Raw genomic sequence first — 13,281 nt, 5'->3', positions numbered from 1 at the left:
ACCGTGTTTGTTAGACGCTGAGTGTTTTTGTTTTGTTTTTTTCTTTCCACATACCTCGAGCATATTTGCAGGGCACACCTCTGGCACTGTCTGCAGATCAGCGAGTGAAATTAGAGGGAATATTCACTAGTAACTGACACTCCTTTTTTTTATGTGTGTTTGTGTGCTGGAATGTGTGTCACACACACAAGTGAGGAGGAGCAGTGGGGCAGTGGGGGCACAAAGACTTTAACCTCTGTCACTAGAATCTGACAGCTTGAGTTGCAACTTGTCAAAAGTGTGTGTTTATAGCTTCATCGTGATTGTTTTTTCTTTCATAATATAGAAGGAATGACATCAAATCCTCATAAGTATAAGACAATTGTTTGTAACTTCAGCAAAAGAACCCAAAATTGAATCTTTTTTTTTCCCCTTGTTGCCTGAAAAAGTACCTAAAAACTGAAGCAAAAACCTTTATCAGCATACCGTCAGACATCCCATGAGGCTTTGCTCAAAAGGTCGCTGGAAGGCCCGGGGATCTCCACACCAGTCTAGTAGCTCTGTGGCGGCTGAGTGGAAGTTGGCCGGGTTCTGTAAGTGCTGCACAAACACGGAAACCCATCAGAAACAATAAGAAATAATGAACAAGTGTTTTTCTTACACGTGAAGTACAAATTGGAAAAACACAGTAACCAAATCGTATTGTAGCCTCGCATTCTCCCTCCAAACCCAACTGATTTAATGTCTTGTGTTGCTGCATGACCCTGTGAGGACCTTGACTCTTTCCAATGTACACCCACTCATGCCTCTACTGCATTGTGGGAAGAAGATCACACCCATATCAACAATGATGCCAGTGTTTCTTGTTAATCCCTCTTGGCAACACCCAGCCCTCACCCTCATGACCCACACAGCAACCAAATCTTTCCCTCCAATCCTCCTTCTCTCTCTTCCCTTTATTCATTGCCTGTTTTCCAGAATGTAACGGAGCCTTGGCACCAGAAGTCCACTGGCTGGCTTGGCTGTGCACAAAGAAAACAACCTTGGTCCTGGCAGCTATGTGTGCAGACTCAATACACGCTGTTGGTGTGTTGTCTAATCTCTTTCAGTCTCTGTCTGTCTATCTTGCTTGTTCACTGAGGCCTGAAACAGTTGAGTCTTTTCTTCCCAGTGTCTGAAGGCTACTCGGGCTGGCAGGACACAATAAGCGGTTTTAAAATTGGGCTCCCTTTCTTCACGGCTCAGGAGGTTAATAGCTCTGAAATGGCACAGAGCTGCAGCTTGTTCAGCTGGTGAGATTGAGCCCACTTGAAAGCATTTATTATTCTCATCTGGAATTGAGGAGTCTTGTCTTTGTATGTTACTGCGCAGAAGGTAGAACTATTGTCTTTGGGGGGCGGCAGAGGTGAGCATTTCAGAAAGGGCAGCTTTTTTGGCCATATGTGACAAAAGGCCACTTCGGGGAAAGCGCAGCCCAACATGTCAAGCCAGGCACCCGCCCACTGAGAAAATCTCAGCACGCCACCAATGATATCATGAGTTTCAAGAGAGGCCTTGAGTGACTCATCTTTTGTGATGTGAAAATTAGCCATTACAACGTTTGCCATGGACTCCGGCTCTCAAAGGAGTTTGACTGATGATGAAAAGAAGCGGAAAGAGTGAGAGAAATGAGAGATGCTCTTGTTGAGTGAGACGGAGAAGAGCTTGTACAAGATGACTGATATAATCTAACATTATTGCTGCTTGATGGGAGGCATATCAGCCTCCAGCGAGAGAGGAATCAGAACTAGCTCAGCAGGGGCTGTCTGTCTACATCTGAACTCACAGCTCTTCCCACTGCAACGCTTGCCACCATCTCTGCCTGACAACATCGACTCTGGTGTGATGGGACGGGAAGCAGAGAGAAGCAGCTCTGCTGAGTGAGTTTCTGCAGGAGGATTCTGTTGCTTTTTTCGTTGGGGTTGGATGAGGACTGGAGGGGAGGTGGGGGCAGCAGACAAATAAATGATGGACTGACTAACCCGTTTCATACCACCCAAGGTTTAGGCTGTGCAATGCCTCCATGACTGCAAGAAAAAATAGAAAAACACCTGGCTCTTTGCCAGAGGCTTTCCTCAAACCATCTGAGTGAAACTGCTACAAGCGCCAATATCCCAGACAAACTCTACACCTTCAAAGTGGGATTTTGTATGAGCTACAACTATATCAACTTAAAAATGTGCTTTTATGAAGTCTCAGGTATTATTTAGAGCTGCTTAAATGATACCAGACAAAGCAAGCGCGGATGCCTTATGAACAACGACGTGTAAATTCCCCCAATTTCGTTAATTCGTGCAGAGAAAATAACGCTTCTCAAGGTTTTGAGCTTCACACAATTGCGCTGACAAATTGTTGGCAATCACAGCCAATTTAGATAAAGACTGTTACACGGGTATTAAGAGGTGAAAATGGAGATCAAATAGGAAGGAATATCACCTTATAATAACAAGCTCAAGACCTATCACTCACAGTCGCGATGTAAGGCTTGGTGTCATATGAATGTTGGGAGATATAAAGGATCACACCAACATAGCATGAACAAATGAGCCCACAACCTGCCAGCCAGCTAGTCAGTGTAGACTATTAATCACAGACTGAGGCGGTAGCCCTGGGTTATGTCTGTCTCTGTTGCTCTGCTTGAATTTGTCTGTGAAGAGTCTCTTGAAAGCATTTAAGCAAAACCACAACAAGGGCATGCATATGTCATGCACCATGAACGTGATGTAAAGGAACACAAGAGCAAAAGGGGAAACAGAGTCTTTTATGTGGCAGATCCCTTGGAAGACTTTCCTTGTGTTTATTGTCAGAGATCCCGCTCTCTAGCTCTCTCTTTCTCTCTCTCGCTCATGATCTCTCACACTCTCTTTCACTGTCTTTCTATGACCTCGTGTAACGTGAGCTGTGTGGCCGTAGTTAACAGCCGAAAAAGCAAATGGCTGTAGAAGGTGTTAAAAGCAAAGCACAGGTGCCTTCTTAGGTTTTCCTCTATGAAAGAGTTTGTCTAAACAGCTATAAGAGATGTTAAAGAAGCCCTCGTATGGCAGGGCCACACTCACCTGTTTGATGCACTGCAGCCTGTCATTGGTCTGCTGAATGTGCCGGTCCATCGACGGTAGCGTGTTCATCGTGTTGTCTCTACCGGGACGCCATTAAAGTTGTGCACTCTGCAAAACAAGAGGGGAGTTGACGTTTTTTTTTATTATTTATTTTTTTAAATAGGTGGGTTTTGGTCTGGGAAGCCAGTTTGTTTATGCACTGAGTCATCAAAAGGCTCAATCCACCCCAAGCATTTTTTTTTTTTTTTTTTTTTTTTTTTGCCAAATACATCAAGCTCAGATGTTCCACAGAAACACATTTCTATCAATAAAAAGGAAGGCAGGAAAATATACTTCGTTATTTTGCCAGAGAAAAATCTTAAACTCACAGCCCGATTTTCTACAACTGATGTTGGATGTCAATATGTCTTTCGTTTAAAAAGCGGGAAATCTCATAGTCAGGGTTTTAATGATGCACTAACAACAAATTCATTTTTTGTATCTGGTGGAAGATTGGGTTTGGCTTCAGAGAAGTTCCTTTTGTGTAAGCAGCCCTTGGTCAGACCAAAAACTAACCCCCCACCCACGGTCAGTGGCTCTAACCATCTCAGGAAATGGGTTAAAGCTGGATTAATAGGTATCGTGCTGGTTTGCCAGTGAGGTCTCTCGGCCTTCACCGTCCCTCTGTGTTTATCTACATCAGTGTTGGTTTGCCTCAGATTCCTCCACACAAAAGGTGAACCGGGGTGATGGGGAGGGGAGAGCGGGGGGAGCCAGGGCTCTAGAAAGCTGCTCAGTACTGATAAAGGTCCCCTGCTGTGAGAAACAGAGCGAGAGAGAATTCGATGCCCGGCCAGGAAATTTTCATGTGTAATGTTCGGTCTGGTGTGCTTATCTTCGAAAATATTGCAAATATGTGCACTGTTTTCTTGTCCCTTTCTTTCCTCCTGTCTCTCACTCTCTTTCACTCTCTCTCTTTCTCTCCCTCACATATTAGCAAGCATATGCACGCATATGCACGAATACAAACACATACTTGAGAGCGTGTAAACACAAAAGCTTGAATTCTTCACTTTGATAAAGTGTAAAGGTAAAACTTCAAAAGGAACACTTAGAGAATAAGAGTGTATTACTAATCCTCTGAGCTTAAGCTTTTCCAGAGTGGAATTACCTGGAGTGCATTTAGACGGTCTTTACACATCAGTGATGCATTGCTTGAATGTATTAAGGGGAATTCTGAGGGAAAACGAGCAGAATGTGGTCAGATGAAGGGCAGTCGAAAGCCTCTTCATCACAAAGTGGGAAAAAAAAATCTCTAGACTAACATTCTCCAAGGCAAAAAGCCACACCGCGGGTAATGAGACCATAAGTTATGACCCAAGCCTTTTGTGCTGTGGTGTCACGTAAAGCCCAGTAGATGTCTCCCTCTCCTACTGCTTCACAACCAGGGCAAATGGAACCACTCAGGGCAAACTCCGGCCAAAGAGCCGGCCCGCCTGACCTTGTGGCTATTGATTAACTGCTCCTGTCCCGCTGTCCTAACACACTCGCAGCTAAGACCAAAGAGTAAGGAGTGTAAGGGGGGTTCCAGGGTCAGGAGGTGCCTCTTTTTAACCAGTCTCCTCTCTCTTGAGCTTTCACTCGGTCAGACATATACCTTCCTTATCCTCCACCCTTTCATATAAACAGGCGGTGGTTTCGTGACTTGTACAGAAAATAAAGAAAATGAACGAGGTAAAAGTGATACTGGCTTGCCCGGCTGTTGGTAATGTAAAAGAGATAAGAAATTGATCAATTTGATTGACAGTCTAGATTGCAAGACTTTCCAAGACCACACTACACAGATCAGGGGAAACAGTGTTGAATCTAAAGTAACCCACTTTGTCACCTTCCTTGTCGGGCATCAAAATAAAAAGTCCACATTATCATGGAAAGTGGAACAAGTTCAATGATCAACCAGCAAAATGTTGACACTTTAAGCCTGAACTTCTCAAAAGCTTGTCATCACACATGAGCTGAAGAAAGTAAATTTAGAGTTCAAACACAGCACGATCTTTTCCTCACTTCTACCCTTTTTTCAGAACACTGTCTCATGTCTTCGATAAACTGAGCTACTGCTGTTGTTGTTTAAGCATGTTCACAGTGAGAACAGGCCTGTTTAATCTTTACAGTCTTTGAAACATCTTAATCAGCTCCACTCTGTACTGTTCGCCAAAAAGTACAAAACAAAGGATCTGCATTAAGTTACACTATGCCGAGTTCAACCACCCTTTAGATATTACTCCAAGGACGCTGCTATGAAGAGCAGGAATGTAATCAAATCAAGATAACACAGCTACACTGACACAACTGGGCAAAATGCGTATATAAATCAAATGTCACCTTTGTATGATGTATCAATTTCATGTTTGTGGTCCCTTTTCTCAAATAAAATCTCATGATTTTTAATTGCTGTAAATCACTATGTAAATTGGTAACTAATCACCTTGGAAATTTCATACCTTAATCTATCTATATATATACATATATGTATGAATGTGCCATTATGAAGAAATGAACCCTTAGGAAGAAAGCACTTGGAATGGAATGAAATGGAAATTATCAGAAATTATCATTCTACACTCATAAGGCAGGTAAGAAATGCTGTGTCTGATTTATTTTTTTAACACGTTATTCACTTTTTAATAGAATTGGAAAATAAGGTCACACATCCACATCGCTATTCACTTTCATATCACCACCACCCTCTACTGAGATATGAGGAAGATCTGTCTCCAAAACACAGTTATTTCCTCCCATTTCTTTTTCCCGGGCAAAGCTGTGGGGAGCAGGAATATGTACTCAAAGACAAAAGCACTGTAAAATGAAGAGCACTGGAATATTACAAGGAGGAGGCAAGAGGGGAAAAGTGTAGAAAGGAGCCATGAAAGTGTTGAAATGACCTCTTCATTATCAACATAAGCGTGCACACACACACGCACACACGTATATATCATCACTCAGTGGCATGAGTGATTTCTCATTTCACACATATGACAAACACCTCTGTCAAGTACCGCTGCTTTGCAAATGTGATCGGTTGTTCGTATACACAAGGGCTCGGGATACACTCCAGTGTACTGTGTGTGGCAGGTCTGATTGAAGAAGTGCGTGTTTGGATTGAAACACCTCCTTGTCTCATCCCATTATCTCATGATGTGGATTGTAATCCACATCATGAGAACAGTGAGAAGGACGACAATGGATGTATTAAAGAAAAAGACTCATTCAGTATATTTTCAGATATCTGTAAAATTTGTTTATATACAAGCAAAATTGTCAACAAAATAAAAATTCAGATGTTGTTTCAGCTCTTAAGAGCAACACTGAGATGCCGTTCAATCAGTTTTTAAGCGTTTGTCATCACTTGTAAATGGTTATCATAAACAAAACTGGGGGAAATTAGATCAATAAAAGTTCTAGTATTCCCAGATATATTCATATGCACAGAACGTTTGGGTATTTACAAGCTGTTCGAATAAACTCTAACTGTTGTTTTGTGAGCGCTTGCTGCTGTGCATGCAGGAGAATGTGACAGCAACTGAAAGATAGTTGATTTAGATTAATGTTTACATGAATAATTCACTAACTTCTGTTATATTTCAATATTTACATTCCAAGTATACCTTTAATCTTGAAAGCACAAGAGGTATATCTATGCATCTAATTTCAAGTTGTATTATGAACCTATTCTAATTTTGAACGATAAATAAATATTTCAATAATGATATTCTTACGGAATACATTATACAACACCAAGGTCATTGTGACTGAATGATTTATTTAAAAAACTAAATCACTCTCACATTTTCATGCAGAAAGTCGACCAACAATAATTAAATGCCTCTGTTCATGCAGAATACTTCTCTTAAAATGTTATGCAATATACACTATATGGCCAAAAGTATTAGCTCACCCATTCAAATAATCGGAATCAGGTGTTCCAATCACTTCCATGGCCACAGTAGTGTAAAATTAAGCACCAAGGCATGCAGGCTGTCTTTACAAACATTTGTGACAGACTAGGTCGCTCTCAGGAGCTCAGTGAATTCCAGCCTGGAACTGTGATAGGATGCCACCTGGGCAACAAATCCAGTCGTGAAATATCCTTGCTCCCAAATATTCCACATTCAACAGCCAGCTGTATTATAAGAACATGGAAGCAACTCAGCCACAAAATGGTAGGTCATGTAAACTGACAGAGCGGGGTCAGCGGATGCTGGGGTGCATTGTGCAAGTGCAATGCAAAGCGTCGGAAATGGCGCGGTGGTGTAAAGCACCGTCACTGGACTCGGAGTTGACGGAGCGGTGCGGAGGTGCATAACGGGAAGAGGTCATCAACTTTCTGAAGAGTCAATCGCTACAGACCTCCAAACTTCATGTGGCCTTCAGATTAGCTCAAGAACAGTGCGAACATCACCACACATCACCAATGCAAAGTGTGGGATGCAGAGGTGTAAACAGTTTGGAGCTGGCCCTTTCTTTCTCCAACATGACTGTGCACCCTGTGCACAAAGCAAGGTCCATAAAGACATGGATGACAGAGTCTGGTGTGGGTGAACTTGACTGGCCTGCAGAGTCCTAACCTCAACACAACAGAACATCTTTCTCGTCCAACATCTGTGTGTGACCTCACAAATGCGTTTCTGGAAGAATGGTCAAAAATTCCCAGAAACCCAGAAGAGTTGAAGCTGTTATAGCTGCAAGGGGTGGACCGACTTCCTATTGAACCCGATGGATTACGAATGGGATGTCACTTAAATTCATATGCGAGGCAAGGGATTCATGTCAAGGCAGGTGAGCGAATACTTTTGGCAATATAGTGTATATTGGTTGGATTCAATTTGAAAATAATTCTTCCCAGAGTTCTACGCAGAAACCAGTACTTTTTTTCTACTATTTTATGCTCATATTTTATTTCTTGTATGGTTTAAAGTGTAAACAGCATCTCTGGAGCAGATGAGGTCTAGCCAGAGATCATCTTCATTATTCAGCTGAATATTATAACTACAATCCAGCTCCTGCTCTCTGGACACAGTGGGGGATTGTCTTTCCTCCTCCTACTTGTCTTTGGTTATATGGCCAAAGCTTTTTTTTCTTCCTCACAGACACTATGCGCTTTTTGCTCCCCTTTTCTATAGCCCTTAGACATCATTAGAGCCACCCAGCATGTGACTCTTCTTCACCACCTTCCATTTCCATTTCTATCATTTTCTTTTTTTCTGTGCCCGTCCCTCATATCTCAACCCTCCTGCCAGTCTTCTTCCCTCTCTTTTTCCCTCCCCCTACCTCCTCCTCCTTCCTGGGGCCCCGTGCAAGAGCTGCCATAACAGGAGGCGGAATGGATTCATTTGCTGTAATGTGGTTTGGGCTGCAGCGTGGCACGGCACAGGGCAACACTCTCTCCCGGCACACAGAGCTACTCTCCCTCACTTCTGCAGTTCATGTGTTTTCAAACAGGCCAATCAACACCACTCAGTTGTCCTGGTCTCTCTCTCTCTCTTTCTCCCACAATCTCTGCACTCAGTGTGTCGGTAAAATGCCACCAACTCTTTCTCATATTATCTCCAGTGGAAAACTCCAATAGCTAGACAGTCCTCATTGCTTTAATTTTGTTCTGGCCCTGGTCTTCTTTTTCCCTATCTACAATTTCACCCTCCTGATCTACCTCTATCATACAGTATGCCTGTCGCAGACTATATTTGTTTTGTTTTTGCATCATTTTGCAGACCCCCCTCCGCTAATCCTGTCCTCTAATCTCTTCCCCCTTCCGTCTCAGCAAAAACCAACTATTAGTCATATCGCTCCCTCCGGCCTATATAATGCACAACCCTCTAGACAGCATCATAGCCACCAGCTTCTTGGGGAAAAAAAAGTGAAATAACTTCTCCCAGGGGTGGGTGAAAAAAATAACAGCTTTAAATGTTGCCGTTTGTTTATCTTTTTTAACGTGACATCCACAGGAGCACCGGGCAGCTATGTGACACCCAACACTGCAATGCAAACAGCTGTGATGTGAAGATATGTGAGCTGTTCTGTTGCGGTCTATAAATATGGCGCTTTGGTTATGGAGAATTGCGGGTATGCACCACCAGATACCTCAGGGAACAGCCGATTATTTCACCACTTGATGTACGAGATTAAAAGAGGGCATGATGTGCTAAACTAGTGCCCTCTCTTGGCCATTTGGGTTTTATTTAGGGAGGGACTGGGAACAAGCGAGTACCAAAAATGACATGGGGGGGGGGCGGGGAATTCATGTTTTGTTTTTAAAGCATGTGTTACCTGGTAAATATGGTTATAATAAAAAAGTTCCCTCATTTAACAGCCAAAAGGAAAGAGGAAAAATAGCCACTGCTGCTTTTGCCAGCTTGAGACTACATCCTCCAATTGCTTATTTAGTCTGTTTCCAAAGTGCCATGTCATTGGCATTTATGCAAAAAAAGCATAAGACAAATCCTGATGTAGTATAATCTTCATACAATCTGAGAACAATGAGGTGACTGAGTGATTGATAACAAAATGTGCTGCGGATTAAACTTCTGTCTTCAATTCCTCAGTTAATTGCCTAATCATTGTGTCACTAAAGTGGAGCAGACAGCCGAGAGAAACATTTTGATAAATGTAAATGATTAGTCAATTAATAGTGTTACCATACCAAACTAAAATGACAGAGCGCAATAAATTCTTCATTCTACTTAACCAGAACCTTCATTAAACTGTTGAAAGATTAATGAAAGTAAAGGGATGATGTGGAGCTTTCCGAAAAAAATACAAGTGCCAGCCATTCGTAATGGCACCTGGTTCCCAAAGAGACAAAAATGCATCTCCACAGCACTTCACCTTGTGAGAACGAGAGCCACTGCTGGAGCCACGTCTGAATCCTTGAGGACTGTACCTATAGACATCAAAACTGAAGACACAGAATATAACCGAAGTGTGAGGGAGCGGAGACCCAGACGAATGTCCATTGGAGTCTACACATTAGAAGGTGGTGAGTATAGGAACATAAAGGGATTCATTGAGATTTTTATCTCCACCTGATGCTAAATATGTTGGCGTTTTTCTTCCAACAGGTGTGGATGACACAAATCTGAGATAAGACGTCACTAACTTGTGACATACAACTTTAAAATGTCCAGACTGCTTTGCTTTTCCAGCTTTTAACTGTTAATTTGCTTTTATACTCTCATGCACATTTCAAGCCAACCAAGGTTGTTACTATAGTGCAAACAGCCTGAAATTCTGGAAAGAAAACCATTTTAAAAAAGTATCATTAAAATTAAGCTGCCTGTTTATTAATCCTGAAGGAAATTCTTTTGCTGGAGGACTCCAACATTATATCCATTCACTTAAAACATATTGGTTTTATTGCTGTCAGGTTTCCTTCGTGCAGAAAGGGGAGGAGTTATATAGTTCGGTGGCCACAGGTAAGAAAGACCTTCTGTGGTGCTCTTCGGTGATCTCACTCTACAGCTGAAAGTGCTCTGGTAGGAGCATATAAACAAATAGCTCCATGCTAATATATCATCATGCATTTCAAGAATACCCTTAAAATCAAAAAATACAAATTTCAGGCTGCCATGGAATGTCATTTCACAGCATTTCTTCTCACCCCATTTTCTCAGAGCAGTGCTTTACACAACTTCTTTCTTTCTTGTGTTTTTGGATGAGTGGGTGTGGTCACACGCCGGATCATAAACCCATGATGTTTTTATTGTCTCGAGTGCATTAGAGAGACCAACATCTGTCTTACCATGAGATTCAAAATCAGGTCATCTATGAGCAGAACACAGCTTCACCATCACATGATGAATGAATGAACTCCTTATTCCATAGAATGTTCCAGTTGCTGAGGACTATAAATACCAGCTGGGGACGATTGTGTGTCCTGGCTGCTCCATGTGATTTTCCAGTGTCGTGAAAGACAAGATTCTATCACTGGTGATGCAAAAGGGGTGTGTGTGTGTGTGTGTGTGTGTGTCTGTGTGTGTGAAACACAAAAAGTGTGTCGCTTTTATGACTCCACCGGGTCATCATAGAACTGTCTGAGCGCATGAGGATTATAACCGTTGTGAAGTGTATCAACAGCAGGGAAGTGGATTTTTAGGAGAAGAGAAGAGAAGAGGAAAGTAAAGGAGAGGAGAGATTGACAGTGCAGTCTGTCAGGCTTGTGTAAAACTAACCTTATGGGCCTGACTCCAGTGGAGCTGTTAGCTCACACACTGCCCCCTGTGACTGCTGAACGGGTAAACTGACAAATTCCATGTCCTTCGGTTTCAGCACCAACAAACCGCTGACCCAAATGCAATTAAACAACATCCAACAGGGTGAGTATAACATATTGATGTACAGCAGCATATGAATGTGCACGTGATAGTTTATGTGGGGAGAGTGATGAACTGTGTGCAGGAAAGAGAAACAGAGAGACATGGGCAGAGTGAGACTTTCAAAGAGTGAGTATGATTCTTTCTGTTCAATAAGCCATGAAATGGTGGTGTTATCATTAGGTGGAGCAAAAATGTATCAGACTCTCAGCTTTCGCCATGTCTGACAAACCAAAAGCACCATCTTTACAAAAAAAGACCAAAAAAAAAAAAGGGAAAAAAGAAAAAAACCAACAACCTAGCAACACACATGTAACAAAACATCCTACGTTGCTGCAGATCCTCTCGAGCAACCATTAATTCCACTGATCTTTTATGGAGCAAATTCCCTTCATCTGAAATCTTAAGTATTTCTAGTTAAAAATCATGATGAAATCAGAGTGAAATAATGTGCCAAATGACCCAGTACAATACAAGAAAGCGGGTTTAGCACATTATTAGATGACAAGACCAGGGAACCCTGCAGAAATGATAAATTGTAAAAAAAAAAAAAATGATATAGAATAGCAGACAATGAAAAAATATTCTGCCGTGGAACGTGGAAATTCTACCGTGGAACGCGCTTGATTCTTAGAAAATCAGAAATCAGTCAGAAATTAACCATTATACTCATATTCATACCTTAAAATCCCTCTACTGGCAACTGGAGGTAATCTTGATTACTGGACAACTTCGGAAATTTAAGTTTCTGGCAAAAATGATTTAATGTGACTTAATTTTTATACACAAAACTAAATATGTTAATCGCTCAAAATGTTTAAAATAGCTTAAACAAGGCTTTTCAAAAGCTATTAACAGCCAATACAGTCTCGGTGATACTGCTTAATGAATAAAATACATTTGAGGAGATGCATTTTGGATTAAATTTCAGATTTCCCAGGAATACATTGGTATTTACTCCAGTATTACTTGTATACCTGTACTCCATTTGGAGATAGAGAAATACAATTTGAAAGCTATTTTATTTACACTTTTTTCAACAGATACTGCAGTTATAAACATATATTAGAAGTGTTGGGGAAGGTCATGGTTAACCAGGTTGTTGTACTTGTTTAAGCTTGCGGTCCAGCTGTTATGATAAGCTCAAACCACATTCCTCTGAATATTTTTACCGGCAAGTGGTCAAGGTCATAGCCTGTGTAGGGTGCACCTAAGAAAGAGACCAAATGTTTATATACCAGTAAATAAAAATCTCTCAATCTATTCAAGTTTCCCAAAGTCTCCACAGTTGATAGAGAATAAGGAACTTGTTGAAGGACACTAAACTGAAGCAAATGTTTCATGAGTGCACACAGCAGCTCTTCTAGTAGAAGAATAGTCCGTGTGACCATTGAAGCAGACAAAACAGAAATTAATTACATTTTTCAGGCTCTGCACACAAGTGAAATCCTTTGACAGAGGACTTTTACTGTAACAGTTTAATACTCTCAGATGCAGACCGACCTTTCTACACAGGTACAAGGGGGGAGCGATGTACTCGCTCAGACTCCGCAGTACTTGTTTGTTCACTACTATGTGTCATAATGAGGTCATGTGCGGCAAAGAACACAAAACATCTGCTTGTTGTAGAGATTGGAAACACCAGACTAATGCTGCAGAACAGAGCACCCGGTTCATTCACGAAAGGAACAACCCATTCAGGTACAGTCTGGTACTATGAGCACAAAAGCCTGCTCTCACAGATACCATTATAGTGCCACAAAACACTCAACTACTTCTTCTTCTTTTCCCTTCAGGGTTCGCCACAGCAAATCAACCTTCTCCATCTAACCCTATTCTCTTTATCCTCCTCTCTCACACCA

The 13,281-nt window shown here is 41.7% G+C and overlaps 1 protein-coding gene across 5 annotated transcripts in view; it reads right to left on the bottom strand.

Annotated features, from left to right (window-relative positions):
• Nucleotides 1-13,281, bottom strand: part of zmiz1a (zinc finger, MIZ-type containing 1a) — a 108,444-nt gene that overhangs the window by 26,230 nt on the left and 68,933 nt on the right. For all 5 annotated transcript variants that reach the window (XM_086170887.1, XM_086170897.1, XM_086170870.1 and 2 more), the window contains 2 exons: nt 3,075-3,182; nt 466-579 (listed from right to left, as the gene is read on the bottom strand). In XM_086170887.1, coding sequence (XP_086027013.1) covers nt 466-579; nt 3,075-3,143 — 183 coding nt within the window. In that variant the 5' untranslated portion in view covers nt 3,144-3,182. The remainder of the gene's footprint in view (nt 1-465; nt 580-3,074; nt 3,183-13,281) is intronic.

The sequence above is a fragment of the Fistularia commersonii genome, chromosome 2 (assembly GCF_037954325.1).
Source record: "Fistularia commersonii isolate RoL2024-O1a breed Wild chromosome 2, RoL_Fcom_v1.0, whole genome shotgun sequence".
Classification (NCBI taxonomy): Eukaryota; Metazoa; Chordata; class Actinopteri; order Syngnathiformes; family Fistulariidae; genus Fistularia; species Fistularia commersonii.
Note: the sequence above shows the minus strand (reverse complement) of the source record. Positions and strands in the feature narration are given on the sequence as shown.